Below are 24,913 nucleotides of genomic sequence, written 5' to 3' on the forward strand. Positions count from 1 at the left end.
GCACAATTAATAGGGATAGCCACACCTATGGAACCAGCTTCTGCAGTTAATATTACAGCACACCAGCTGCGCTGCATACTCAAGAAAGACCCCAAAGTCAATGAAGTTCTCCGCTTGCGCTGAATTCCTTTTCATCCACCCCTTGAGCTGCTTAAAGCTCTTCTCGATGGGGTTGAAATCTGGTGAGTATGGCGGCAGATACTCAAGGAGTACTCCAGCACTTTGGCAAAGCACCCGTACACGCTCTGATCGATGGATGGAGGCGTTATCAAGCACGATTACTGAGGCTGGCCCTGGGTGAGGATTGCAGAACGGCAGCACTTGAAACTCTAAGAAGTCTTCTAGGATCTCAGATGTAATCGCGCCTTGAAAGATCTTATAGCTTATGTAGCCATCTATCGTCATGGCTGGCAGCAGCGACCACCGTTCTGATCGCCTGAAGCTGTGTGATAGCTCCACCGGCTCCCCGATTGGAGACCAGCCATACTTGCGGTCGCCCGTACGCTCATTGCAGGCGCTCTCGTCCAACGCAACGATCTGCTCCGCCTTATAGTGTTGCGCCATCCTGGCAAGATAGAGGCGGCGGAGTGGCTCACTCTGCTCCTTTGCCCGCTTTGTTGCAAGCTTGCGAGACCATCTCATCTTCTCTAGCTCTCGGTAAACGCTCGCAAGGCTTATCCTAACGTCGTACTCGTCGTACAAGAAGTCCCTCATCTCATCCATGTATGCGCCCGGTGAGCCATTGAGGTATGCCTGAAGGCCTTCGCGCTGAGCTTGCCGGAGTATAGATGGCCGCCCAAGTCGAACGCAGCGCGGCGGATAAGGCACGCCCCAAAACTCTAAGCTCAACCTCAGCTTTGCTACTGTGTTACGGCTCGCACCTGTAGCTCTAGAGATGGCTCGATCACTTTCGCAGGCAGCAATTCGGTCGAGGATAGCCTGGAGAACAGCGGGCTGCAAGCGGTGGCCGGTGCCTGGCATCGCGATGAGATGGGCTCGAGAAAATTGCAACACCAAAAACGCGAGTCAGTAGAGGCGATCGCAGCAAACAATGAACTTCAAATACGTTGTGGGTGTTAGAAAGCGTGGCTGCATCGATTTACTAACAAATTACTATAGGAGTTGATGTTCTTGGCCACCAAGCCAACCAGATCCAGGTGGCTCAAGGTATTTCGAGAAACACCCATAGCATCGGCGGCACTCAGCACAGACCCGGGGCATTGCTGAGAGGCAACTCCAACATTCTAGTTGCGTGACGGCACTCTGTAGGCATCTCCAATGAGCTGAATATACAATCATACAAAGTCTTTTTGGTAAATATCTTGCCAAAAGTGGAGGAGTTTTGCCCTCATGGTGTATGTTCCGGCCAGACGAAGGTCTTGAAGCACGTCCTTGGAGTTTTCCACTTTCGATGGACCACGCTAAGCTGTTTCAAGAAGACGGTCTCGAAAAGTAACTTGACACGGATTTCTATGCTCTGGCGCTTAATCAAGCCACCGGCTACATACAGCAACCATAAGATATGCTTGGAGAGGATGCGCAGCGTGGGACATGCACTGCGTCCACAAGGCGATGAGTGCGTAGTCCCGGAATGAAGCAGCTATTCCAAATGTCGACGACAGTTTGTACTTATGTGCAGAGATATGCTGCAAAGATACAAGCTATAGATATGTGATTCTGGGATCCCTCGGAGATTTGTAAATTGTAAAGTTAATCGACTAGTCGAGATGTCAAGTCTGCTTGGGAGCTGTCGAGTGCGGGTGCCTTACCCGAATTCGCAGCACATTTTTCAACTTTTGCGCAAATCAGATCTGGGTCTTGAAGAACAAAAGCGTGTTCTCTGTGGAGGTGCTAGCAGCTCTATCATAGGGGGCACTCAAACACAATGTTGTGTATGTCCGAGCCATCAGACTCCGCAACAATCAATCGATTGACATGATTGATTCCTATATAGGTTAAAGAATTACTTCATTAGGCAGCCTTTAACCTAGATAGGAATCAATCATGCCGATCCGATTGATTGTTGCGGAGTCTGCGAGCCATGCTGTTTACTTGCAACAATACGTCATATAGGAGCCGGCTGGACAACACAACACGCGTCACCTATAAAATACAATAAAATTCTCTCAGTACGTCTTACTCACTTCAAACTCCCATCGCGACCATGAATCTCTACTGTGGGTTACTTCACTTTTACCTTTTACCCGAGCCTATATACACTGAGAGAAGTGCCAGGCTCTCAAATCATTTCAACATTAAAGGCGAGACAACGATGTCCTCGCCCACGGTGCAATTTACACCTGTCTACGACGGATCACCTAAGCGTGGGTACCAAGTAGAGTCCGCAACAATCAAGCGATAGGCAGATTGATTACCGGATTAGGCCTCGAAAGATCACTATCTGGTCCGTGACAGACCTAATCAGGTAATCAATCTGCCTATCGCTTGATTGTTGCGGACTCTGGTATCAAGGTCTGGACCAACTCAGACTAAGAGACTCGGCTTAGAATGAAGACTACAAGAGTGAAATTACCCGACCTCCGCAATTCGAGACCGGGAAAGATCAGTCCAGGGCCCAGGCCAAGTTATCGCGAAGACCAGCAGATAGGAAGTGCATCCATGAGATTTGCGCCGATTGGAGTCTACAAGGCTCCTGCCCTATTAACCAATACAGCCCCAGCAGCCAACTGATTACGAGATATACGACGCGAAACATATAACATGTTTTATAAGCGAGCCGCCAGTACAAGCGAGCCGCCACCTAACCAACTTTCTACACCTCTCCTATCTTAACATACAATGGCTCTACGCAGCGCGCCTCAATTAGCTTCAAATGAAGCAGATATACAGCTTGCTATCTCTTCTATTAATGCGCATCAAATTAATAGTGCTTCTACTGCTGCAGCTATATATAATGTCCCACGTACGACACCACGTAACCGACGCGCTGGTATACCTGCACGACGCGATTGCCAGCCCAACTCAAGGAAGCTTACCCAGAGAGAAGAGGAGGTGATTATCAGCCATATCCTTCACCTAGATCTACGTGGATTTGGGCCTACCTACGTTGATGTACGAGATATGGCTGATAAGCTGATAGCTGCACGCGGCGCTAGCCTAGTTGGCATCCACTGGCCGCGCAACTTTGTCAAGCGTACAGATAGCCTTCGGACGTGTTTCAACCGAGCGTACGATAGGCAGAGAGCTCTCTGTGAGAATCCAGCCCTTATCCAACGCTGGTTTAAGCTAGTAGAAGAGACAAAGACTGAGCTTAGTATCTGCGATGAGGACACATACAACTTTGATGAAGCTGGCTTTATAATGGGCAAGATTACAACGCAGCTGGTCCTAACAGGATTAGAGAGAAGAGGCAGGCCAAAGAGTATTCAGCTAGGCAATCGCGAGTGGGTAACGCTAATCGCTGCCATCAGCGCTGGTGGCTGGTCAGTGCCACTATTCCTTATCTTCGCTGGCTAGTACCACCTATCAGCCTGGTATGAGGAGGATATCCTACGCGACTGGGCGATCGCAGTCAGCGACAATGGCTGGACGAATAATGAGCTTGGAGTTGAGTGGCTAAAGCACTTCAACGCTCACACGCAGGCTCGTACTATAGGCGCGCGTCGCCTGCTTATTATTGATGGCCATAGGAGCCACTAGTCTCTAGAGTTCTAGGAGCTCTGCAAAGAGAACAATATCTATACGCTCTGTATGCCTCCTCACTTATCTCACCTACTCTAGCCACTTGATGTTAGCTGCCTCTCGCCATTGAAGCGCGCGTACAGCCGTGAGGTGGAGAGCCTCATGCGCAACCACATCAACTACATCACTAAGCTAGAGTTTCTGCCAGCGTTTAAGGCTGCGTTTGATCGAGCGTTCACGCCAGCCAACATCTGCTCAGCCTTCCGCGGCGCAGGCCTTGTTCCTCTACAACTAGAGGCTGTTCTATCAAAGGTAGATGTACAGCTGCGTACACTTACTCCTCCAGCAGCTGCTCTACCAGAGGCTCCCTGGGTAGCTCAAACACCAAGCAACGCGCGTGAGCTTGAGGCTCAGTCAAGCCTTATATGTTAGCGCGTGCGCCAGCATAAGAGCTTATCACCAGCTTCGATCATTAAGGCGATTGACCAGCTAAAGAAGGGCGCTGAGGTGATAATGCTCTCTGCTAAGCTGATGCGCGATCGGATCTCTAGTCTTGAGAAGGCCAACAGCGCAGCCTCAGCGCGTAGGCAGCGCTCTAAAAGGCGTATACAGAAGCATGGAGTACTCACAAAGGGAGCTGGAGAGGATATACTGACTCAAAATGAGGCTGACCAGCAGATTGCTCATGAAGAGCGTTAAGGAGGAGCGCGATCAGGCGTCAGCTAGCGGGCTCAAAGGCGCTGCACCAGGTGCAAGGAGACTGGGCACAACTCACGCACATGCAACACTAATACTATCAATATAGAGTAATCTACTGTATCAATATCTAGCAATAGTATTATCGCGTTGTTGAGATGCGTCGCTTTGAAGTTGCAAAAGTTTGGTTAGGTGGCGGCTCGCTTGTACTGGCGGCTCGCTTATAAAACATGTTATCACTAGAGATGATCAAGCCCTGTCTTGACATACTGCCTTGGAGCCAAGAGAAGAGAGTCCGACTCCGAGGTGCCAATAGCAGAACAGTTCTGTAAGAGTGAGTGATACTACTACGTACACTGTATCTGCAAACACCAACTGACTCGCTGCGATACCTTTTAAAGAGTTGTGGAACCCCCTGCCAGGCATCTTTCACCCTATCCGCTCTAATAACAAGCGTGATAGGGATATGAGGAAGTACCGCGAAGAGACGGAGCAGCTGGGATATAAAATCGTACGTCGAGATATCAGCTCCAAGAAACCCGTAGCATGTAGCCGCATCAAAAGTTAATACAATCTGCGCCTTCGCGGGTTGAGTTGTGGTTATGAGCAGGACACAAGAGCGGCTGCGTGTTGGCTCATTGGGAGCGAACTTGAAATGCATTACTAAAGCACGTATAACTACATACTTGACAGGTAATGTGTTATTACTTTCCCTTGATGTCCAAAATTGTGGCATGTTTGTCTACTATCAAGCTTGCGAAGACAGGCATTACCATCTAACACATAGTCATAACAGCCATCACCATACTACCACATCATGCGGAGCATCTCTGTAACCTCCATGTTAGTAGATGACTCTAGGATATTCTATTGCCTTACTTACGTGCACTTGTAACGCCCATTGTACTTCCCGATGTCGATACAACAGGTCTTATCAAGGGGGTGTCCATAATACTTTGCCGGGCAACGACAACGCTCGGTGACGCCGTCATAGCGGTACACACCAGCAGCGCAGCGATTTTCGGTACCGGAATATGTGCATTGGCAACGGAATCCCACTGTGCAGTCTTGGACGGTTGTGCGACTGCAATCTTCATCTCCTAGTACTGGAAGCACAAGCAGTGCAAATTGAAGGAGGGTGGTTGCCTTCATCGTGAGTCTATAGATCAGAGTCAGCATGATAGAAAAAAATCGCAAGGTCTGATACGCACTGTATGGATGGATTGTTCTACGGTGCGAAGCTTTCGTTAAATAACGTAATCGATGGTTCTTCAGACTGGTACACCCAGAATGGGTAACGTGTGGACTCTTGTAGAGAACAAAGAGAGATGCTTTCCAAAAGACGCAGAGAAGAATGACCCTTTTTATTTTGCAATGCTAGTACATATATCTGACTAGAGTTGTGCACAGTCCTGGGCTTAATGCGCTTATCTTTGAAGGGCTACCCTTGGCCCAATCGGTGAGTTCCTCGATGACTTCTCTGTGGAGAGCGGCATGTCACAGATGATGAAGGTGGTATGCATGCTCAATTTGAGATTATTTCAGCTTGGCAGAATACCTAGGTACGTAAAGCTGTTCGGTGGCTCATGGACACGTGCTCTCTTGAGACAGTTCGCAGACTATGTAGCACGGAGACTAGCAGAACCAAAGTGCTTACCGCGTACGTTGAACCTGAGCTATAGCACGGTGGCGACATGGGGCGGCAACCGGTAACTAGATAATCACATTTAGTTGAAAACGTCGCACCGTTTTATTGCCGCACGAAAAGCATAAGCTGACTATTATCAATGCTAAGGCCCGTATTTCTCCCCGTTACTACGTAATTATGGGTACGCTTGCGAGAGATGATCATGTTTTCGGCGCTTCTGTCGGGAGTTTTGGTAATTACAATAAGCTACCGGTAGATATCGTGCCAAAAAGCAGCAATTACCAATCCGCGCGCAAAAGCAAACGCAAACGTTTCTCAAAATTCGCATAGAAACTTGAAGTAAAGAATATTCATTTACATATCTGTCAAAAAAGGCGACCGTGTACTTTGTTTTATCATTCCAAGAGGATAGGGAATCATTACTCTAAGCGCTTCTAATACGCCTTTGGACGCCGAATGCCTCCGGAACAGAAAGTAACGCGTGCGCGTTAGCTCCTCCGTATGTTAAGCTCGTCACACCTACTCTATCATCATGCGCCAACTTTAGTTGACTAAGCAGTGGCCGTAGTCTTCCCTCAAAGTTGCACATCGGGTTTGGCGCCCCCAGCTTTCCCATTGGCGGCACGAAACCGTTCGAAACGGCAATTGCCATCTTAATCAGACTCAGCATCCCGCTCGCTGCCTCAGTATTGCACCCGATGGCACAGTGAAGCCAACCTTGTCGACTGAGCCATCGGACCCTATTGCACAGCCCTCAATAATAGCATACACTGCTTCGTTTTCGCGCCGCGCCGCACTCAATGTCTTGATGACCACGGCAGCTACTGTATCGGCTGGTACTGATCCATCGGCGGCGGCATCAAGCGGACGATAGTAGCCAGAAGGACTGAAGACCTGGCCCGGCGCTGTCACGTAACCGCCCAACTTTGGACAATGGACAGTGACTCCACCAACAAGGGCGGCGGTACAAGTCTTTGCACGCAAAGCAGAGAGTGCTTGCTGTAGAGCAACCAACGAACTCGAGCATGCAGTGTTGAGCGTCGCATTGGGCCCCGTCAGGTTGAGCTTGTACGCCGTGAACGTTGAGATGGGCAGGCCGAGCAGTGTGCGATGGCGCGCCTGGAAGCTATCCGCAGGTGAAGGTGTGCCGGGTGCATCTTTGTGTGTGTTGTATGCCGCGCCGATGAAGACGCCGGTGGGGTTTGGTACGCTCTTGGTGATGGAGATGTTGGCGTCTGCAAGCGCTTGAGATGCAACAGAGAGGAACAGGAGTTTCCGGATTTCCTTAGTAACGAACAATCTTTCGACGGGGCGATAATTTTACCTGCGGATCTGTGAGGTTTGCCTCATCTGGCTTCATGTTTCATGCTTCAGCTTTGATCAGTGGCAGTTCGGGCAGTGAGCCGTAACGAGGTACAAAAATCTCATCTTCTGTCATGTCACCGGGCGGCAACGCCTCTTTGTGAGTCACAACTGCCGACCGGCTCTCCATAACAATCTTCCAGAAGCTATCGATATCGACGGCACCAGGAAAGTAGCCGGCAAGACCGACGATAGCGAACTTGTTGTGGTCGAGGTTCGAAGAATTGCAAAGAGACGTAGCAGCTGTGTGAATGTCTGAGTCGCTATCACTGTCGGAACTACTGTCAGAAAGAACATATATCTGCTTTGGCGTTCCTAGCTTGCTTGACAGAAATTCAGCTTGTTTAGTAATGGTAGGCGCCTCGGAGATGTCCAGTAAGCTCACTTTGCAGTTCGGGAAGTGATTTACGATACGCTTGTGAGGTTCTGTCAGAGTGATGCTGTGTCCCCCAACCTCAAAGAAGGACGTGTCAAAGTTTGGTGGACTGTTCAGCTGTAGAGTCTGCATCCACGAATTCCTGAGGACTGCCGAGACACCCGACTGGTCTTTCTTTGGGGGCATGCTGAATTGCCTATAGCGCACTGTATTGGTCTCAGGGGAGGATGTAAGTAGAACCCGTAGCTGTCTAACAACCGCTGCACGGTCTATCTTGCCGTTGGCGTTCATCGGCAGTGCCTGGACAGCAGAGTCCGCAACAATCAATCAGATCGGCATGATTGACTCCTACCTAGGTTAGTGATTACTTGATTAGGAAAGTGCTATACTTAGATAGGAATCAATCATGCCGATCTAATTGATTGTTGCGGACTCTGCTGGACAGCAAAAAAGCGAGCGGGAAGAGAGTAAGATGGCATGTCCAGAGCCAGTCTGCTACGAATGACTTCTCATGGAGCCGTCTCTGGTACAATGAAATCTACCAGCGAGTCTCCATGTACTAGTTTGCACTTCCGGGCTATGATCCAGAATGCTCTTCTCAATCTCTTGCAAGTCCATACGATAACCCTGTGGCTTGATCTCGCGGTTCTTCATGCGCCCGCCAATGTGCAATCTTTCATGCTCGTCCAAGAAACCCTTGTCGCTGATTCGATACATGGCAGTATCGTGACCATCCAGCTGGATTGTACGAAAACGACTCTCGGTGAGCTCGGGCTGCCCCTTGTAACCGCAAGAAACCTGTGGGCCAACGATACAATTCTCTCCATGCTTCCCAATTGGAAGTGAATCGTCGCTATCTTCGGAACAGACTCGGAGGTCGAGTTTGGGAAAGGTTTGCCGATCGTAGATGGTAACGGAAGCCGAGGATCGCTGCGCTGATCTTCCGCGATAACTTCCACTGTCACAATAACGCTGGAATCATTAGCCAAATTAAAGAGCAATAAGATGGTTTGGGAGCATACGTTGTCTCTGTCGGACCGAAAGCGTGTAGGAACTGAGCTTTCTGTCTCCATCTGCCGAGCAGCCCAGCGGAAGAAGGCTCGCCTCCAACAGATATCATCCTCAATGAATCCAAGCTCCGTTCAACAGGAATCTTGGAAAGTACCGAGAGCGTTGTGTGAAAGAAATTAATCTTGTTCTTTTCGATGATAGTGGCGAGGTATTCCTCTGGGTGATCGACGAAGCAAAGGGTTGCGCCATACGAGAGCGTCACTACCCACTCCAGGACGGATGCATCGAATGCGAAAGTCGCAAATTGAAGAACTCGACTGCCTGGTCCAAGTTTCACAATGCTACGCGCAGTGCTCACATAAAGGCTTAAATTGGAGTGCTGTACCATGACCCCTTTTGGCTGCCCGGTTGAGCCGGATGTGAAGATGACTTTCGATCGTTAGCATCATCATATTGATTTTGATACATTTGAAGTTAATGTGGGCGAGATCGTCGTCTCTTTGAGCTATCTTCAGCAAAGTGACCGATTGTGTCGACAGCTCTCGCTCAACGGTGTCGAGGCTTACTACTGTGATGTCCAGGTTGGATAGAGTCTGCTGAATCTTGAAATCGTCGGTCACCAGAAATCGTGCTTCAGATATAGAGGCAATAGCAGCTTTGCGTCTGTCTGGTAGCTTCTTATCGAGCACAACGTAATATGCGCCCGCTTCGAGGATTCCAAGAAGCCATATAACTGTGTTGAACACCCGAGAGATATGCAGCAATACTCCGTCGCCAGACGCAACCTTGTTTGCTGCGAGATAATTTGCAACCTGACTACTTCTGTTGGCTAGTTCGCGATATGTCATGGCCTCAGTGCGCTCTGCAGAAGACAAGGCAATGGCGTTGGGCTGTGCGGCTGCACGCTGCTTGATCCAAGTATGTACCCGGGAACTGCTGATGGCTTCGACGTCCTGTAGAGATAGGCCATCGAAAATGCTGGCTACTTCGCGTTCCCCCAAAAATGGCAGATCGTGCAGTTTGAACTAACTGTTCTGTTGTGAAGACTTCATGGCGCTGAGAAATTCGCCCTGCAGTTTCGCCATAGTTTCGTCACCGAATACGTCCGGGTTCGCAATGACCTAGATATGTTAATCGGCAAAAACAGCGACAAGGGGCATCGTAAGCTTACACTGAGAGAAACTCCATCTTCATGCTCTGGGAAGCAGAAGAAAGATCCCAAACCCCCTCAACCGGGTAGATCGAGCATGTTTGTTAGCTAGCTTTGGTGAGAACGTCACAGCCAGCTTGGACTTGAGCTGAGACTCATTCATCTGTTTCCGGGCCTCTTCAATCAAGCTGAGGAAAGGGTACATCTCATGTTTTTTGACATTGGAGAGGTTCTTTCCAAATGCCTTTCCAGCCTCGGCAAAGGTGGCATTGTTCTGCAGCAGGTGCGCAAGCGGGATCTTCACTGGCATCCATTGCTATGTCAGCTCCTATAACTTTGAGTATTTTTGTTATACGACCTACTGTATTGGCCATGTGAGAAACACATTTCTGGAATTCCTTGAGGCGTGCGCCAAATGCCACGAAAAGAGCCCGATCATGATGCGGCATAGGTTCCGCGTTACCGTCTGTGACCAAGGCGACTATGGTCGAGGCAACCTGAAACCAGGACGTCTTATAAAGTCCACTCCACTTCTGTAGCCCCTAGTTGGAGAAAAATGCCCAGGTGTGCATACGGCGGTAATCACCGTTATACTTTGCAGGAGGGGTAACGGACCACTAGAAAAGACTCGTGTACGCGATCTGCGATAGCCAATACTCTCTGGAGGCTTGCCCGCTTGTGCTTCTCAAGTAGGCATCCTAAAGGAGCTCTGTCAATGCGGTCATGATAGATTGAATAGTGCTCTGTACCTATTTCTGGACGTATTCACCGTATGAGAGGCCCAGTTCCTCAGTGGCTAGCTGCTCCGTGGGAGGCTCGAGAATACTGAGGATCTCCTTGGACAAAACACTCAAGCTGAAACCATCAGCTGCAATGTGGTGGCCAACGGCGAACAGCCCGAATGTACCTAGGTAGTATCGCAGTAGACAAGACGTCAACAACTGCATATGAGAACTGCGTCGATTGTCCTACGGAGTAGATACACAAGGTTATATACATAAGATATACGTAAGCACATAACGGCAAAGGAGTGAAAGTGAAGGTTGTAGAACATCCGGCCAAGAAGCATCGGGCCGATTCCAAGAAGGGTAGTCCTGAATGGCAACAGGTAGTACGGAGCTTTCCTGCCTCAAATCTGACGTTGTGCAATATGACCTAGCGGACCGGAAATTCCGAGGAGAGGTCGAAGCTGCGACGCAAAGAAGACGAGAGTTTGTCTTGTGAGTGAACTGCCATGAATGGTCTATTCGCAAGATCATTCCCGTCAAGGTGGAACGTCGTTCTTAGCATCGGGTGGGTTTTTCCCATGGTTTGAACGACTGCGGAGGGTGAAGCTGTTAGCTCAATTCTGCATTGACGATATCGTAGAACTTACCTTCCAGAAGGCGCTCTAGCGTCGGACTCAAGGAAGTTAGGTCGACTTCGAGCCTCAGGTAGTAGTGACAGGCATATGGTCTGACCAAGTAATCCAGCCAGAGCGCTTGCTGTACTTTTGGGAGGGAAATCACAGAGACGATATCGCTTGGTGAATCATGGCGACCATGGAGTTCTGAGCTGCTTGGGACACGACCGCTCAGGAAAGGCATAGGCTTGAGTGACATGATGAAGGAGTCGTGCTGCGAAGGATCTGCTTGCTGGTGTTGCTCGGGATGGCGACCCTCCTCTTATACCTTTTAAACACTGTTTTTGAGACAGTATTGTTTCTCGGCGAACATGTTCCTTTAGGATTGGTCCTTCGGGGTTATAGATTAATGGCCTAGAAACATTGACTAGTACATACCCATCCAGCAGCTTTCCATATCCAATGCAAAATAATTGGGATCTGCGGTTGTATTCATCCATTCTTTTCGATATCAACAACTCATTGATCCTAGATGGATGGCTTGATCTCCAAATGAGGTAAAAGCTGTAAAAGGTATCATATATGCCTGTATCTTACACATCTTACGTATCTCCTCAATCCTAAGGGTCCTTCACCGGGCGAACAGGATTAGATTGTTACTGTGCCGCCCGGTATATCTCAGATTGGCAATTTAGCAAGAAAGTCTTGAAGCAAGGACGTTGCATGCTGATGGGACTACTGAAAATTTCTTTTTCCATAGCCTGTGAAAGCCAGGAAGAAGCTCAGCAGACAACACTAAAAGCTGACGTTCACTTTAGTAAATGTCTATCATGTTGATGATTCCTCCAGCAGATCGAGTGGCGCGAGGTGGTTTGAGTGGACGCGTTTTTGTCAATGTCCTCTTCTGGCAGAGTAGATTATGTAGTGATTGATGTCGTGGTCCCGACCCTTGACATTGTCAGAAACAACAGCTGGTGGACTTTTCGGTCCATCGACATCCATTTTCTCGGGAAGTACTAAGTACGGTACCCGCATGATAATGAATCGCAATGGCACACGTTTAGTCCAGGATATTCTCGCGGGTCGATCTTGACCAGAGCTGCATAGGTATGAAGACTAGCACTCGTAATCAAGGAGAACCGCTGTACCACCTCTTACCGGTAATGGTAGGTTTAAGAACGCACCTGCCAGCTCAGTGCAGGGTTCATGTGATCAGGATAACCGTCGGAAATCAAAAAAGTGACAAGACTTCAACCTTGAATGTTCACATGCATGCACGTTGCGCTTTCTCGACGCATCAAGATCTCTTTGTGGAAAAGCAAAGGCACGTGGTCGAAGGAGTCGCCAAAAAGCTCACAGTCAGACGGTGTTTGTGTGCCGTGTGTTGGGGAGGTGTAGCCGGGAATAAAGTCATATGTCGACCCCTGCGCACTAACCCCGTTCACGGGCTATGGGACGGCCCTTCTTCGAACCGCTGCGGATATGTACGTAGCAGCGCCCGCCTAAACTCTTGAATCAGTCAAGCATTTTTCGCTCAGCATGTTTGTTCGAAACGAGTCTGCATGACAGCGGTCCGCCCAATAGTGACCGGCACTGTCTTCCAAGGATTTGCCGCCGTCCGTAGAGTGCAGTTGCACAGCCAGGGGTGCCCTTCACGCACAGCAAAAGGGCGCAGTGTTCCTCGGGGAAGTGCGAGTGCACCCAGCTGCGAAGTTTAGCAGGGCCACTTTTTCATTAAAGGGCGTAGTGCTCGTTAGTGAAAAGCGTCTGCAGTTGCTCGCTCTCAGCCTCCATTCCAAGCTCAGGGTCCTTTGACTGTGTGTACCATCCATACCTTGCCATAGATTGCAGTCTGCGACCATCCAATATGCTTCTCCGGAAGCTACAGGCTCTGCCAGACCGCACGGCTGGGGGCAGCCCCTACTACATTCTAGCCGTTGTGTACGTATCAGTATCAAGTGCTTTGGCGTTTCACTAACACATGTTTTGCAGGTGCTCTGCCATGTTTCTTGATCTTGCAAACTTGAGCGCTATCACAATTGCACTTCCCACAATCCAGAAAGACTTCGGCATCAACGTCAGCGACCTTCAATGAATCATCTCCGCTTATGCTCTCACGTTCGGTGGGTTCCTTCTGCTAGGTGGTCGCGGAGGTGACGTATTTGGGTAAGACTTTATCAGAATTCCCGCTTTTCGCAAACTCAGCTAACGTGCATTCAAGACATCGTCGTGTTTTGCTGTTTGGCACGGTCTTCTTCGCCCTGTTCAACTTGGTTTGCGCTTTGTCCTCGACCTTCATAGGACTCGTTGTCGCCAAAGCGTTCCAGGGTATTGGGGCAGCGTTCACCATACCTTCAGCGCAGGCGCATATTGCCCTACACTTCACCGACCCAGCCAGGAAGGCGAAAGCCCTTGGAATCTGGAGCGCCGCAGGATCACTGGGGTTCATCATTGGACTCATCCTTGGCGGTGTCCTAACCGCATTCCTCGGCTGGCGATTCATATTCTATGTGGGCGTACAACAGAAAGGAGAGAACTGGTTGATTATTCTACTGAGTAGAGATGTGTGCTTATATACATAAGATATGCATGAGTACATGACGTAGATAGTAGAGTGGTGAAGGTTGTAGAAGATGCTAGAAGATCTGATAAGAGTATCGGGCTGACGCACGGACACCCAACTGTGTTGGCTGACATTCTACGTATCTGTGATTATCTCCGGCATCGTTATTCCCGCGGCGTATGTTCTTCTTCCACGAGTACGGTCACCTCGCGCTGCTACTCCGCCTCCTGTGGACGGGAGTAACACTAGCGAAAGCGCAGCGGCACCGAAGAAAGCGCTTCTTCAGTCCGTTCGCGAGCGCCTAGTTCGATTCGACGCCCTAGGCATCTCTCTTGGTATTCCTAGTATTCTCCTTCTTATCTATGCCCTTGCGTCTGATCCAAGAATCTCACTGACGATATCGTGTTTTGTTCAATAGTTCATCGTCGGCTGGGCCCTTTCTATCCCCGGCATTCTCCTCTTCAGCTTCATTACTGAGCACAGTTCTTACTGGCGTTACAACTTCCCGGGCATGATCCTATACATTGCCGGTATTGGCGCTGTTTACATAACCGCCAACTTTGTCGTGGTCTCATCCGCGTTCAGGTCGGATCACGGCGCAGCTGCTGGTGTATTTAACGTCGCGCTTCAGGTCGGTGGTAGTGTGCTGGGCTTAGCCGTACTTATGGCAGTGGCGGAAGGCATCGAGAAGAAGTACGGCGACGCGAACCTTCCCCAGGGCGAGCTTAGTGGTATCGGGTATAAGAGCGTATACTACAGTTGTGTGATCTTGAGTGGTATTGGGCTCTTTCTTAGCGTCTTCGCTATCCAGGTACCAGACAGCATGCGCGGGTCGCTTTGGAAGAAGCCTGAAGCAAGTGCCCCTACCGAAACCTCCTCGTCCTATGAGCTGCATCCGACCCAGTCACGACAGAGCTAGACTTGGTCCATTACACAACTGGTTGACGCTACTCCATCGCAGAGCTTCCTCTGCAGGGGTAACGGAAGCTTCAAGTTGGAGTCAAGAAGAAGCAGAAGAAGTGATAGTATGTGTATAATGTAATATGAGATGGATTTTTCGAATGGGAACCCAATCCCCAGTAGGATCAAACGCACCGTGGTCACGATTGCTGCAGAGACAAACGTAACACAGGTAAGACCTGCTACCATGGCAGTGTGCGAAAGCATCAGGAGGCGAAATGCGTTGAGTACTGTCGAGTGAGCACTAGGGCGGTAAGTCCGGATTACCCAGCGATCACTGTTGTGAATATCTTTGCCACATTGGCACGGGGATATAAGAAACTTGACACAGTGCTGAGATCTACCTGGACTTTCGACATCGTGCTGAAATCTACCCGAAATCTCGCGCTAGTGCCTGCTTCACGGTGCCCAGTTAAGTTTTTAATGATACCCCCGTGCTGGCACTAACTTAGCGCAGACGTGGGTCTTCGATCCTCCAGGGCTGACCATTGAATCCTTCCGTCACTGTGACATCACACAAGCGAAACTTCATGTTGCGAACATCACCATCGCACATTCAAGTATTAGTTTCAATCAACTCAACGGCTTCAGGACGGCACCGAAATGTACAAATACCCGGATTCAGGCTTCACCGCACGACAATGCAGGGGTGCTGGAAGCTTAGGCGCTTACTCAGCCCTGGATGTACCTCCGTGTGGACATCAGACAGCCATGTCACAGTAGACTATGGCGCTAGACACAGTGTCAGAGTGGCACGATGCGACCTATTAGCCAGATCTTTGCCAGAAAAGAACTTGGGAGTGAATCAACCGGTCGGCAGGGATAGACCGGGAGCACAGCAGCACCTACAATACGTCCCGCATCCACAAGATTATGACGGTTTCGTTGAGAACTTCGAGAGATCGCACCAATCTCGATTTTTTTCCATGTTTGCTCGCGAAGAGTGCCCTATGTTCAATTGCCGCTCTAAAAGGGCATCGGTAACTACCTGCTGTATCTTAGCGTGTGCGGACCTTGGCGAGAACGGTGGCGTACCGAGCTTGGCATAAGAGACACCAAGAAGCTATAGCCAAGAGAGTTTAAGCATGAGAGGTTGATCAAGCTCGTAAAAATAACAGTCTAGGGAACAGAGTACAAGGTATCCAAGAAGCGTTGTTACTTAGTAAGTCATTCGGGGTCCGTCTGGAAGGCCAGGATGAGCGAAGCAGCGCCGTCTGCTTGCGGCGGGGTATGCAGAAGTTGCATAAGCAGCAACGATAATCCCATACTGATACAAAATACTGACAAGGTAGATCGAATTTGCTGTGCAGTGCCTTCTCAAGAATGTGCGCTCGAAGGTAAGCTTGAAAAGGTCGAGATTGCTGGCGTGTCTTTCATGGCTGTGGCCCGTGCGTTTGCTTATGGACAGGTCCAATCACTCGTATGGCATACGCGTACGCCTACGTTTGAAGCGGCGGTAAAGAGCCCAACCCCTCATCCTGACTGCCCACCTTCATAACTGCCAGCAAAATCCAGTTTGTGGATTCAAGAGTCCAAATCCAAGCTCTCCTACTTGCATCCATACATTCTTATCCCGAGCACCAACAATGCCATTCGACTTCGAAAAATATGATGAAAAATGCTCTCAGATGTCACCAGAACAACTACAACTCGAATGGGAGCACTACACACGTCTCATCAGTGGCGCGGCCGCTTCAGCCACTCTCGGTGGATCGGCACTGGTTTTCACTGCGGGCGTCAGTATAATTGGAGTTGCCATTGGGTCTGCAGGCTTCCATAACGCTCGAAAGAAGCGTCAAATCATCAAAAGACACCTCGCTCGTTACAGAGAGGCGCCTACAACGCGTAGGCGGGATGTGATGGGGTCGGCGGCTTTTAACGGCGCTGTGGGCATAACGACGCTCGGTTTGGGAACTCTGGGTGCTGAGAAAGTGTTGGAGTTAGGCATAGAACATGGAGTATTTGGCGGCGCGGCTGAGACGGGGGTGGCAGTCGCGACTGGAGTGGTAGTCAATGGAGTTAATACGGCTGCCGATGACACATACCATAAAGGCCTGAAGAAGAGAGCAGAGAAACGTGCGGGTCTAGCTATCGAGGAAAAACATAGTGACGGAAAGAAGACGAACAACGGAAAACGCAGGAAGGCTCGGAAGAAGCCACACGGGAGCTCAGTGAGCAGCTTGTCAATTGAAACGGTCAGTGTTTAAGAGTCGAAGTTTCGCCGGAGATATGGATTGCTTGTACCCGGAAGAGATTGTACCAAGGAAGCTTAGGGACGAGCTACGTTGATTTAGATTCAGCGGCCAAGTCACGTATACAGCAATCCTCTCCGTTTATCCGAGTCATGCTGCCACACTTGAGTGGTGCGGATATCTCTGCCGTACTGATTCGGTGCACATGGAGACCCCGGACTCGTTTGCCTAAAGCTCTACATCTTGGCCGATCTTTACCCACAATGACATCACGTGCAGTGTTTTGGTCGCAGAGGGTAATCCGTTTTATTTTCGAAGACGTCTTTTCTCAACATTACGTCGAAGTGAGCAAGAGCGATAACGACAACGACATGGGCCCTCTCAAACAGATGGAGCAGTTGCTCTCTACTCACAAAACACATTATTCGACCATGTCCGACCCCAGCGATCGCAAATCCTCGCAGCAGGATTCTTCTCAGCAGCTCAACTACATTGATGATAGCTCTCAGAAAGTGCTGAGCTTCCAGAATCCGAATTCGCGGCGTTATGCTGTTCATGACGAAAATGGAGATGCAACTGGTACCGAGTGGGAGTGGTGGAGTCGCGAGAATCGTAAGGGTATGTACCAACCTCATACTTGTTCGCATCACGCGTTGACAAACGTCACCCCAGGCCGACACATTCTTCTCCTCAATCATGACCAAGCACCATCGCATGCCGCACGCACAACACGGCTCCTTCGAGCGCTTACTCGTATGATGACGGTCATAGCCTGGTGGGATGTCTCTTGGTGGATCGGCATTCTCTTTTCCTTCGGCTCTATGTGTTCCGTTACAGCCGGCGTCTTGCAATGGCTTCCAATCGCATACCCATCCATGACATTCGTCATCGACCCATCCATTATTGCAGGTGTGATAGCCTTCATCCGCGGGATAGTCTTTCTGTTGGGCGGCATGCTTCTTGTAGTCGAAGCAGTAAACGCAAACCAAAGCGACTGTTTCGGCTGGGCTTTGAAAGAGGCTTTGAACTCGGATCATGAGAACATCAAATTTCCTTCTCGGGACGAAGAGCAGAGCACTGGTAGCGGTATTCAGGCCCGGGATACTAGGTCAGGTTTTCAGCCCGATCGCCGAAACTGTACACACATACACAACCCCGACCGCGTTAAGTACGAGATCATGCACACCAAACATTTCAAAGTCGAAGCCCGGCCAATGCCTGAATCCGCGCAAGCCTGGAAATGGTGGCCCACATGGCAGGATGTGCGCGTACATTACCGTCGCGAAATCGGCTTCAACGCAAACCTCATCCTCTTTATCGGTACGGCCATTTTCTGGGTCACAAATCTTCTCACTCTGCCGGGGGTATATCAAAGGCTTCCCAGAGGTGTGATGTACGGGCTCTATTATCCTTCTTTCCTCCTAGGAGCCATCAGTTTCTTGCTGTCATCAATACTGTACATACTAGAAGTCCAGCGCCGATGGTGGAAGCCCGCGCCCCATATGGTGGGGTGGTGGGTTGGTATGGCGAACCTGGTCGGTAGTGTGGGATGGATATGGAGTGCTTGTCTGGGGTATTGCGATGGGAACTGGTGTCAGTACCAGAGTGTTCTGGCTTTGGTCTGGGCACCGGCAGTCTACCTCATGGGCAGTTTATTGTTGGTCTACGAGGCTGTGGAGAAATGGCCAGTCCATGTCGATGGGTAGAGAAGAAAGTTTGTCAGTACAACGTGCACACGACATGCATACCGCTTTGATGCCCCTCCCCTCCACATAGTCTCAAGCACATGAGGCTTCCAAGACGTCATAATGCGCATCACATGATTGCGCGTCAGTGTCGTTTTAGGTTGCCTCTCAATGATTCGCTGGTGCCTGGCTGACTAGGCGGCAACAGCCACTAACCCGCATTCGTGTCGCGGTAGCGCGTTGTTGCCTACCTAAGACAACACAAACGTCTCTCGCCTCATCGGGATTCTGAACCACGCCCCTCTCCTGTACTACAGGCTCCTGGTGGTGATTAGCTCTGACCTCTCTCGAGATATAAACCCCAATGCTGTCTTTCTGCACAGTCCGCAACAATCAATTAAGTGGGTCCTAGAAGGTTCAGATTGGATTGATTGATTACCGCTTTAAGCCTAGTAGTTACCTATAGGAGTTTAAGCCCTACCTAGATAGGTAAGTGGGTCTAGGAGAGTGACCGGATTGAATTGATTGTTGCGGAGTCTATCTTTCTGTCTCTTCATCTCATCTCATCCAGCAACGTTGATTGCAAACATTTCACTCTTCTTGCTCCATATATTCAGACCGTGATAATGTCGAACCAAGAACAATCCTCACCTCAAATCCCTCTCCCGCCACTACCAGCCACTCACGTGGATTGGATCTCACATGTCACCAATCATCCAGACACGCCATTACGTGAGTTGATCACTCCTTACAAGGAATACGACTCGAAACTGCGTGAGGTCTTTGCGCAACAGCCAAATCATCCAGCAGCCGCAAAACCCAATATCGTTCCTGTCTTCGCAGGTCACGAGCAGGATCTCAAAATCCGTGCTCGCAACCTCGCCGCTGAGTCGGAAGCAGAACGCCAATGCTATCTCATGCCACTCAAGAAGTGGGATCGGAAGACCAATGGTACCCCAGCTGTTGTCCAATCACTGAAGGAATTCCAGAAGAACTTTCAGCTGTTCTCGGAATCCTCCCTTGTTGATATGGATTGGTCCAATGTGGTTGTTGCAGGCAGCGCAGTCGTGACCTCTTTGTTGCCTGTTCCAGAAGAGCACAACAGGTCCAAGCGCGCTCTTCGCGAGTACTACCATCAACAACTTGCACCTGCTTCGGATGTTGATCTTTTCCTTTATGGTCTCACGGAAGAACAAGCCGTTGAGAAGATCAAGCAGATCGAGCAGCGTATCAGGGACTCAATCTTGACTGAGACCACCACTGTTCGCACCAAGAATGCAATCACTATCGCCTCCCAGTACCCAACACGCCATGTTCAGATTGTGCTGCGTATATACCGGTCCATCTCCGAGATTCTCACTTGCTTCGACGTCGATTGCTCTTGTGCCGCCTACGATGGCTCTCAGGTCTATGCCAGCCCTCGTGCATTGGCTGCATACATGACACAGATCAACACTATCGACCTGACCCGTCGTTCTCCATCATACGAAAATCGTCTGTCAAAGTACTCCCACCGAGGTTTCGAAATTTACTGGCCACTGCTTGATCGCTCACGCATCGACCCTACGATATTTGAGCGATCATTTGGTCGCACACTTGGCCTTGCTAGATTACTCGTGCTAGAAAATCTACCCAGCAACGCAGATAGGGAAGCTTACGTGGATCAGCGACGTGCGGAGCGCGGAAGGCCAGCCATCAATCGATGGGGTGGACGCGGCTTCACAGGTAATATGAAGGAAGAGCACGACGACGAGGTCGCAGAGTGGGTCGAAACAGACGAGGTCAGCGACTACCATACCTTCACTATCCCATATGGTCCCAAGTATCATGCACGGAAAATCGAACGTTTGTTGTACGCCAAGGACTTACTTCTCAATGCCGAGTGGAACCGTCCGAAGGAGCGCGAGACTACACTACATCGACACCCTGCATTCTTTGGGAATGCTACTGATGTGATTGGAGATTGCTGCGGCTACTGTCCTGAACCCATTACACCCGAGGACAAGGATATCGTGGGGGAAGAGAACAAAGTCTACGTATCTGGCAGCCTGTTATTTATCAAAGACAATCCAGGTCGACAAGCTATCGGATCGTTCAACCCTCTTACTAACGATGACTGGACTGAAATGGCCTACGTTGGGAACACGGCACGGTTATGCCAAGCCATCGTCGAAGGTGATCTGGAGCACGTCCAAGACTGGCTCCTTCAAGAAGGCGCTGACCCTAATCAACGAGACTATACTGGACGCACACCACTTCAGTTGGCTGTCATGACTTCAACACCTGGGATAGTACAGGTCCTCATCGATGGAGGCGCTCGCATCGTCGCACGTCTTGTAGACGGCAAGACGGCTCTCCATCTTGCTGCTATGCGTGGCGAAACCGCCATGGTTAAGGCTCTTCTCATCAAGAGCGAAGCTAACGAGGAGCTGGAAGCTGAGAAGGACGCACTTAAAAAGGGCGCCCCCAAGCCAACTGGACACGATAATCAGAACATGGCTGATGTTGAGACGGCGGTTGACAACGGCGCAGAAACGGGCACGAAGTCCCAGGGCAACACGCAAGACCCTGAGAATGCCGAGCATGACAGAGACGATGATAGTGAAGAAGAGAGCGATATCGATCTGCTCGATGAAGATTCCGAGAACAACGACGCGACAACCGAGAATTCCATCGTCAAGGTTAATCGCAGGAATTCGGTCGATACTCACGACGCTATGCTAGACAGCACTGACGACGACGAACCTGATGTCTACGATGTCAACGTTTTGGCCTGGGATGCGCCGGTATCTGCATTGCATCTTGCGATTGCGAACGGCCACACCGATGTCGTCAAGATGCTCGTGCAGGAGTTCGGCGCCGACGTGTTTCTGCCTGTCAAGCTTGTCCATGACTTCAACAAGTCGGCGCGAGCAGCCATTCTCCCTATTGTCCTTTCGTTACAGCTCCCGCAGGAGAAAGCCAAGGAAATGACAGAGCTTCTCATCGACCTTGGTGCATCACCCGCCCAAGCTGACGTCGAGCATGTCACTGCTCTTCAGTACTTCGCTGCTCATGGGGTAGAACTGCTAGCCACCATGATCTCAGCAAATCAACCTGCTGCACAGCGAGCTCTCGGTCACATTTCCATGCCAAACGGTCATTTTAATCGCGATAATATGGACATCCTGAGCACGGCCATCCGAAATGGAGATGAGACTGCTGTGGATGTCCTCTTGGAACTTGGCGCGAAACCCGAAATTGACTTCGGCACTTACATGACCTCATTGAAGAGCAAGTGGGACGCTGGAGGCTCTTCCGAAGAAAACGAAAAGAGTTTTCGGCGAAGCTTCACGCAACCTATATTCTCCGCTATCAGTGCTGAAATGCCATCGGTCATCTTGAAACTTTTGGATGCCGGTGCAAACATGAACAGTCTCACAGCAACTGCTTGGGATGCAATCCACTCGCGCCGTTCATATGGCAATAACGACATTCATACTCTGTTAGATGCTGTACGTCAAAAGGTTGAGGATATGCGTGAATTTTTGAAGACAGGCAAGGTCCCGCACTGGAACGGCGGCTACATGTTCAGCCATAACCTCGGCAACCCCTTTCCGCCTATCGTTTTTAAAGACGACTGCGAATATCTTCAATATTATGACCCAGAGTCGTACACTCATTGGCAACTGACGGTGCAGATTTCAGACGCCAAAAAGCTACATGGACCAGCACTGGAAACCTACAACCAGTCGGTTGCGTTGAGCAAGGCGCCCAAGGGCACAGAAGAAAAGAAAGCCGCAATCCGGTCACTACTCTCCGAGTTTGAAACACTCGAATCCCAGCTTCTCGAACGGGGCGCAAAGACTTTCAAGGATCTCCATCCCGATATTACAATCCAGGCCCGCCCAGACTATCACTATGGTGGTTATGAGCCGGAGCCTCCGAAACCATGGTATCCTATCCTCTCCTTCAATCTACCTGATCTGAATGATGAGCGACGTGCTGCCTACGTAAAGCTCTTCGAAGCGTGCTGGGAAGCTGACCTGCCGACTGTGAAGGAGCTCACGCTGGCAGTATGGGGCAACCATCAAAACCCTCTGAAGATTGCTGTGCAGGACAGGGCAGGATTTTCTCCCTTTTCTATTGCGGTTCTCCGGAAGCATTTTGACGTTGCGCGAGCTGTTCTAGAGATAGCGCATGCTCAATTTGCTCCCGAAGAAAAGGTCGGGACGGTCAAGCACAGTATCCAGTTAACCAACGATGACGATGATGCTTCCGATCGAGATGATGCAGATGTCCAAATCTATTCCGAGATTGTGGATGATCGATTCACCGTGGAAAACATTGGAGAGGTCCAAAGCCAAGTCAAGAGTAATGTCACCCCGCTTACGCTCATGTTATGGCCATGCCCGGCGCATTACATCTTAGGGGGCGAGGACACATCACAAGCCCCATCACAACAAACCCATGCACTTGTTGACTACCAGCAACAACTCCAACAATTGTGGGGGTATTCCAAACAAAACTATGGCCATAACTATCGTAGTAGTGGTCGCTCTCCCAGGCAGGTATTGAAGCATGCGGCAAATGGTCGAAGTTATCCTGTGCGCTCAAAGCCCGCTCAAGAGCACATACCGGAAGTAGACAACCCGGTGAACCTCTTCCAATTTGCCATATATCTGAACGATTCAGAGCTTCTTCACTTTTTGATCAACATGGGAGAGGACGCTTCCCGTCGCAAAATCGGCACTGATGACAACGCAGCACCCAGGCTCTTCCGTTTTGAAGAGGCGAATTTCTTGTACGCAATCCGCCTTGGCCGTACAGAACTATTGAAAGGAATCATCACTCGAACTGGTTGTGGTATACCCCTAGATGACCTAGTCAAGAAGAGCGGGGTTAAGATGGCGGAGAAGCCACAGCAGTACCAAGGTCTTTCTGTACATGGCCGAAAGCGAGAGGATTGGGCAAACGCTGGGAGGGAAGTGCAGAGTCAGCAAGCCGGAGCACAGCACCCGCCCCTGCTTCATGCCGCGCAGTTTGGAAGCCTTGACAGTGTCGAATGGTTTTCCAGTGATGCGGTACTGCGCTGCTACTTGCAGTTCACAGATGACCACCGAGACGACATTCGCATTCAGAATCTCGCGAAGACGAAAGGTGGTGTAGAGTTTGCCATTTCCAAGTGGCTCAACCTGCGCGCTCATTTGCTTTTACACTGTGTCGTGCTAGGTAAGACGAGCGACGAGTCCTTGGACCTGCTTCGATACCTAGGTAAGACACGCCCCGAGGCGCTCGAACATCGGTCTGCGAGTGGTATGACACCTCTGCATATTGCCTTCCGTCTACATCGCGTCGATATGATACCGATTCTCCTGGAAGCTGGTGCTCAACAGACATGCCGTAACAACGTTGGAGCCAACATCGTGCACTCAATACTGGATAATGCTTTCCTCCCACACGACAAGAAGCTCGATCGTATTCGCAAACTGTTTGGTCTAATCGATCCTCGCCTCATCGCTAGTCTCTTAACAGAACGAACGACCGAGGCCCCCGGCGCAGCTACACCCCTCGCCCGCTGGATGCATAGCTTCCGGCCACAGTACAGCGGCTCTGTAGCAGAAGGCCACGACAAGGTCCTCAAAGTAATTCTCGACTTCAGCAAAGGCGAGGACCTCGGCATCATTAGTGGTGAAGGCGATACACAAGTACATGCTGCCGCTCGCTACGGTGCCCACGCTGTTCTACGTGCCATGCTCGACTGCCGCCCTGACCTTCTCTTCCGCGAAAACGCAACTGGACGAACGCCTTATGAGATAGCAGAAGACTCCTACTTGACCAAAGAAGTTTTCAGCAACCCCCCGTCGCTCTCTCCTCCGAATAGAGATTGCTACTCCAACAACCGTCGCAGGCTGGTCCGCCGCCACAGGCCGGTATCCACGGGTGGCGTGCTCCAGAAGAGGGTAGAGGAATTTGCCGAGGAGCTCAAGGATGACACACCAGACGTAGAGAAAGTTTTGGGGGTGTGTAAGGAGTTTGCCACTAAGGCAGAGGGAACGAAGAGGAAGCTCGTTAGTCTGGTGGAAGCAAGTGAGGTTGCGAGGAGGCTGGCGGCTATGCAGGTTGGGGATGACGATGAGGACGACACGGACGAGAAGGATAATGATGGTGATGAAGAGGACGAAGATGAAGAGGAAGAAGAAGAGGAAACAGACTTGAGAGGTGATGAGGTAGAGGTCTGGTTTACTATGGGTGAAAGTGCAGATTTGTAGTTGACGGGGGAAGAGCCACATGTATGAAGTGTTAC

General features: G+C 50.2%; 14 protein-coding genes across 14 annotated transcripts; 7 read left to right on the plus strand and 7 right to left on the minus strand.

The window, feature by feature from the left end:
- Positions 1 to 6: 6 nt before the first annotated feature.
- Positions 7 to 981, minus strand: PtrM4_009790 (DDE-3 multi-domain protein; the record flags this gene model as incomplete). The annotated part of the gene is made up of 1 exon (XM_066102942.1): positions 7 to 981. One exon carries the CDS (start codon positions 979 to 981, stop codon positions 7 to 9), a length of 975 nt encoding a protein of 324 aa, XP_065965144.1.
- A 1,818-nt stretch (positions 982 to 2,799) lies between these two features.
- PtrM4_009800 (uncharacterized protein) lies at positions 2,800 to 3,660 on the plus strand (the record flags this gene model as incomplete). Its single annotated transcript, XM_066102943.1, has 2 exons — positions 2,800 to 3,436; positions 3,491 to 3,660. 2 exons carry the CDS (start codon positions 2,800 to 2,802, stop codon positions 3,658 to 3,660), a joined length of 807 nt encoding a protein of 268 aa, XP_065965145.1.
- A 144-nt stretch (positions 3,661 to 3,804) lies between these two features.
- On the plus strand, positions 3,805 to 4,341 carry PtrM4_009810 (uncharacterized protein; the record flags this gene model as incomplete). Its single annotated transcript, XM_066102944.1, has 2 exons — positions 3,805 to 4,069; positions 4,106 to 4,341. 2 exons carry the CDS (start codon positions 3,805 to 3,807, stop codon positions 4,339 to 4,341), a joined length of 501 nt encoding a protein of 166 aa, XP_065965146.1.
- Positions 4,342 to 5,137: 796 nt separating this feature from the next.
- Positions 5,138 to 5,517, minus strand: PtrM4_009820 (uncharacterized protein; the record flags this gene model as incomplete). Its single annotated transcript, XM_066102945.1, has 2 exons — positions 5,138 to 5,168; positions 5,222 to 5,517. The coding sequence occupies 2 exons, from the start codon at positions 5,515 to 5,517 to the stop codon at positions 5,138 to 5,140; spliced, it is 327 nt and encodes a 108-aa protein (XP_065965147.1).
- A 1,132-nt stretch (positions 5,518 to 6,649) lies between these two features.
- PtrM4_009830 (uncharacterized protein) lies at positions 6,650 to 7,346 on the minus strand (the record flags this gene model as incomplete). The annotated part of the gene is made up of 2 exons (XM_066102946.1): positions 6,650 to 7,270; positions 7,311 to 7,346. The coding sequence occupies 2 exons, from the start codon at positions 7,344 to 7,346 to the stop codon at positions 6,650 to 6,652; spliced, it is 657 nt and encodes a 218-aa protein (XP_065965148.1).
- A 64-nt stretch (positions 7,347 to 7,410) lies between these two features.
- PtrM4_009840 (uncharacterized protein) lies at positions 7,411 to 7,910 on the minus strand (the record flags this gene model as incomplete). Its single annotated transcript, XM_066102947.1, has 2 exons — positions 7,411 to 7,417; positions 7,468 to 7,910. 2 exons carry the CDS (start codon positions 7,908 to 7,910, stop codon positions 7,411 to 7,413), a joined length of 450 nt encoding a protein of 149 aa, XP_065965149.1.
- Positions 7,911 to 8,219: 309 nt separating this feature from the next.
- On the minus strand, positions 8,220 to 10,259 carry PtrM4_009850 (uncharacterized protein; the record flags this gene model as incomplete). Its single annotated transcript, XM_066102948.1, has 6 exons — positions 8,220 to 8,682; positions 8,747 to 9,164; positions 9,202 to 9,717; positions 9,766 to 9,856; positions 10,016 to 10,201; positions 10,248 to 10,259. The coding sequence occupies 6 exons, from the start codon at positions 10,257 to 10,259 to the stop codon at positions 8,220 to 8,222; spliced, it is 1,686 nt and encodes a 561-aa protein (XP_065965150.1).
- Positions 10,260 to 11,040: 781 nt separating this feature from the next.
- Positions 11,041 to 11,486, minus strand: PtrM4_009860 (Condensation domain containing protein; the record flags this gene model as incomplete). The annotated part of the gene is made up of 2 exons (XM_066102949.1): positions 11,041 to 11,204; positions 11,261 to 11,486. The coding sequence occupies 2 exons, from the start codon at positions 11,484 to 11,486 to the stop codon at positions 11,041 to 11,043; spliced, it is 390 nt and encodes a 129-aa protein (XP_065965151.1).
- Positions 11,487 to 13,094: 1,608 nt separating this feature from the next.
- Positions 13,095 to 13,322, plus strand: PtrM4_009870 (uncharacterized protein; the record flags this gene model as incomplete). Its single annotated transcript, XM_066102950.1, has 2 exons — positions 13,095 to 13,168; positions 13,220 to 13,322. 2 exons carry the CDS (start codon positions 13,095 to 13,097, stop codon positions 13,320 to 13,322), a joined length of 177 nt encoding a protein of 58 aa, XP_065965152.1.
- A 42-nt stretch (positions 13,323 to 13,364) lies between these two features.
- PtrM4_009880 (AraJ, Arabinose efflux permease) lies at positions 13,365 to 13,730 on the minus strand (the record flags this gene model as incomplete). The annotated part of the gene is made up of 1 exon (XM_066102951.1): positions 13,365 to 13,730. The coding sequence occupies one exon, from the start codon at positions 13,728 to 13,730 to the stop codon at positions 13,365 to 13,367; it is 366 nt and encodes a 121-aa protein (XP_065965153.1).
- A 571-nt stretch (positions 13,731 to 14,301) lies between these two features.
- Positions 14,302 to 14,709, plus strand: PtrM4_009890 (uncharacterized protein; the record flags this gene model as incomplete). Its single annotated transcript, XM_066102952.1, has 1 exon — positions 14,302 to 14,709. The coding sequence occupies one exon, from the start codon at positions 14,302 to 14,304 to the stop codon at positions 14,707 to 14,709; it is 408 nt and encodes a 135-aa protein (XP_065965154.1).
- Positions 14,710 to 16,336: 1,627 nt separating this feature from the next.
- On the plus strand, positions 16,337 to 16,957 carry PtrM4_009900 (uncharacterized protein; the record flags this gene model as incomplete). Its single annotated transcript, XM_001930949.1, has 1 exon — positions 16,337 to 16,957. One exon carries the CDS (start codon positions 16,337 to 16,339, stop codon positions 16,955 to 16,957), a length of 621 nt encoding a protein of 206 aa, XP_001930984.1.
- A 248-nt stretch (positions 16,958 to 17,205) lies between these two features.
- PtrM4_009910 (uncharacterized protein) lies at positions 17,206 to 18,648 on the plus strand (the record flags this gene model as incomplete). The annotated part of the gene is made up of 2 exons (XM_066102953.1): positions 17,206 to 17,560; positions 17,615 to 18,648. 2 exons carry the CDS (start codon positions 17,206 to 17,208, stop codon positions 18,646 to 18,648), a joined length of 1,389 nt encoding a protein of 462 aa, XP_065965155.1.
- Positions 18,649 to 19,253: 605 nt separating this feature from the next.
- Positions 19,254 to 24,878, plus strand: PtrM4_009920 (Arp, Ankyrin repeat protein; the record flags this gene model as incomplete). The annotated part of the gene is made up of 2 exons (XM_066102954.1): positions 19,254 to 24,696; positions 24,820 to 24,878. 2 exons carry the CDS (start codon positions 19,254 to 19,256, stop codon positions 24,876 to 24,878), a joined length of 5,502 nt encoding a protein of 1,833 aa, XP_065965156.1.
- Between the last annotated feature and the right edge of the window lie 35 nt (positions 24,879 to 24,913).

The sequence above is a fragment of the Pyrenophora tritici-repentis genome, chromosome 1 (genome assembly GCF_003171515.1).
Source record: "Pyrenophora tritici-repentis strain M4 chromosome 1, whole genome shotgun sequence".
NCBI lineage: Eukaryota > Fungi > Ascomycota > Dothideomycetes > Pleosporales > Pleosporaceae > Pyrenophora > Pyrenophora tritici-repentis.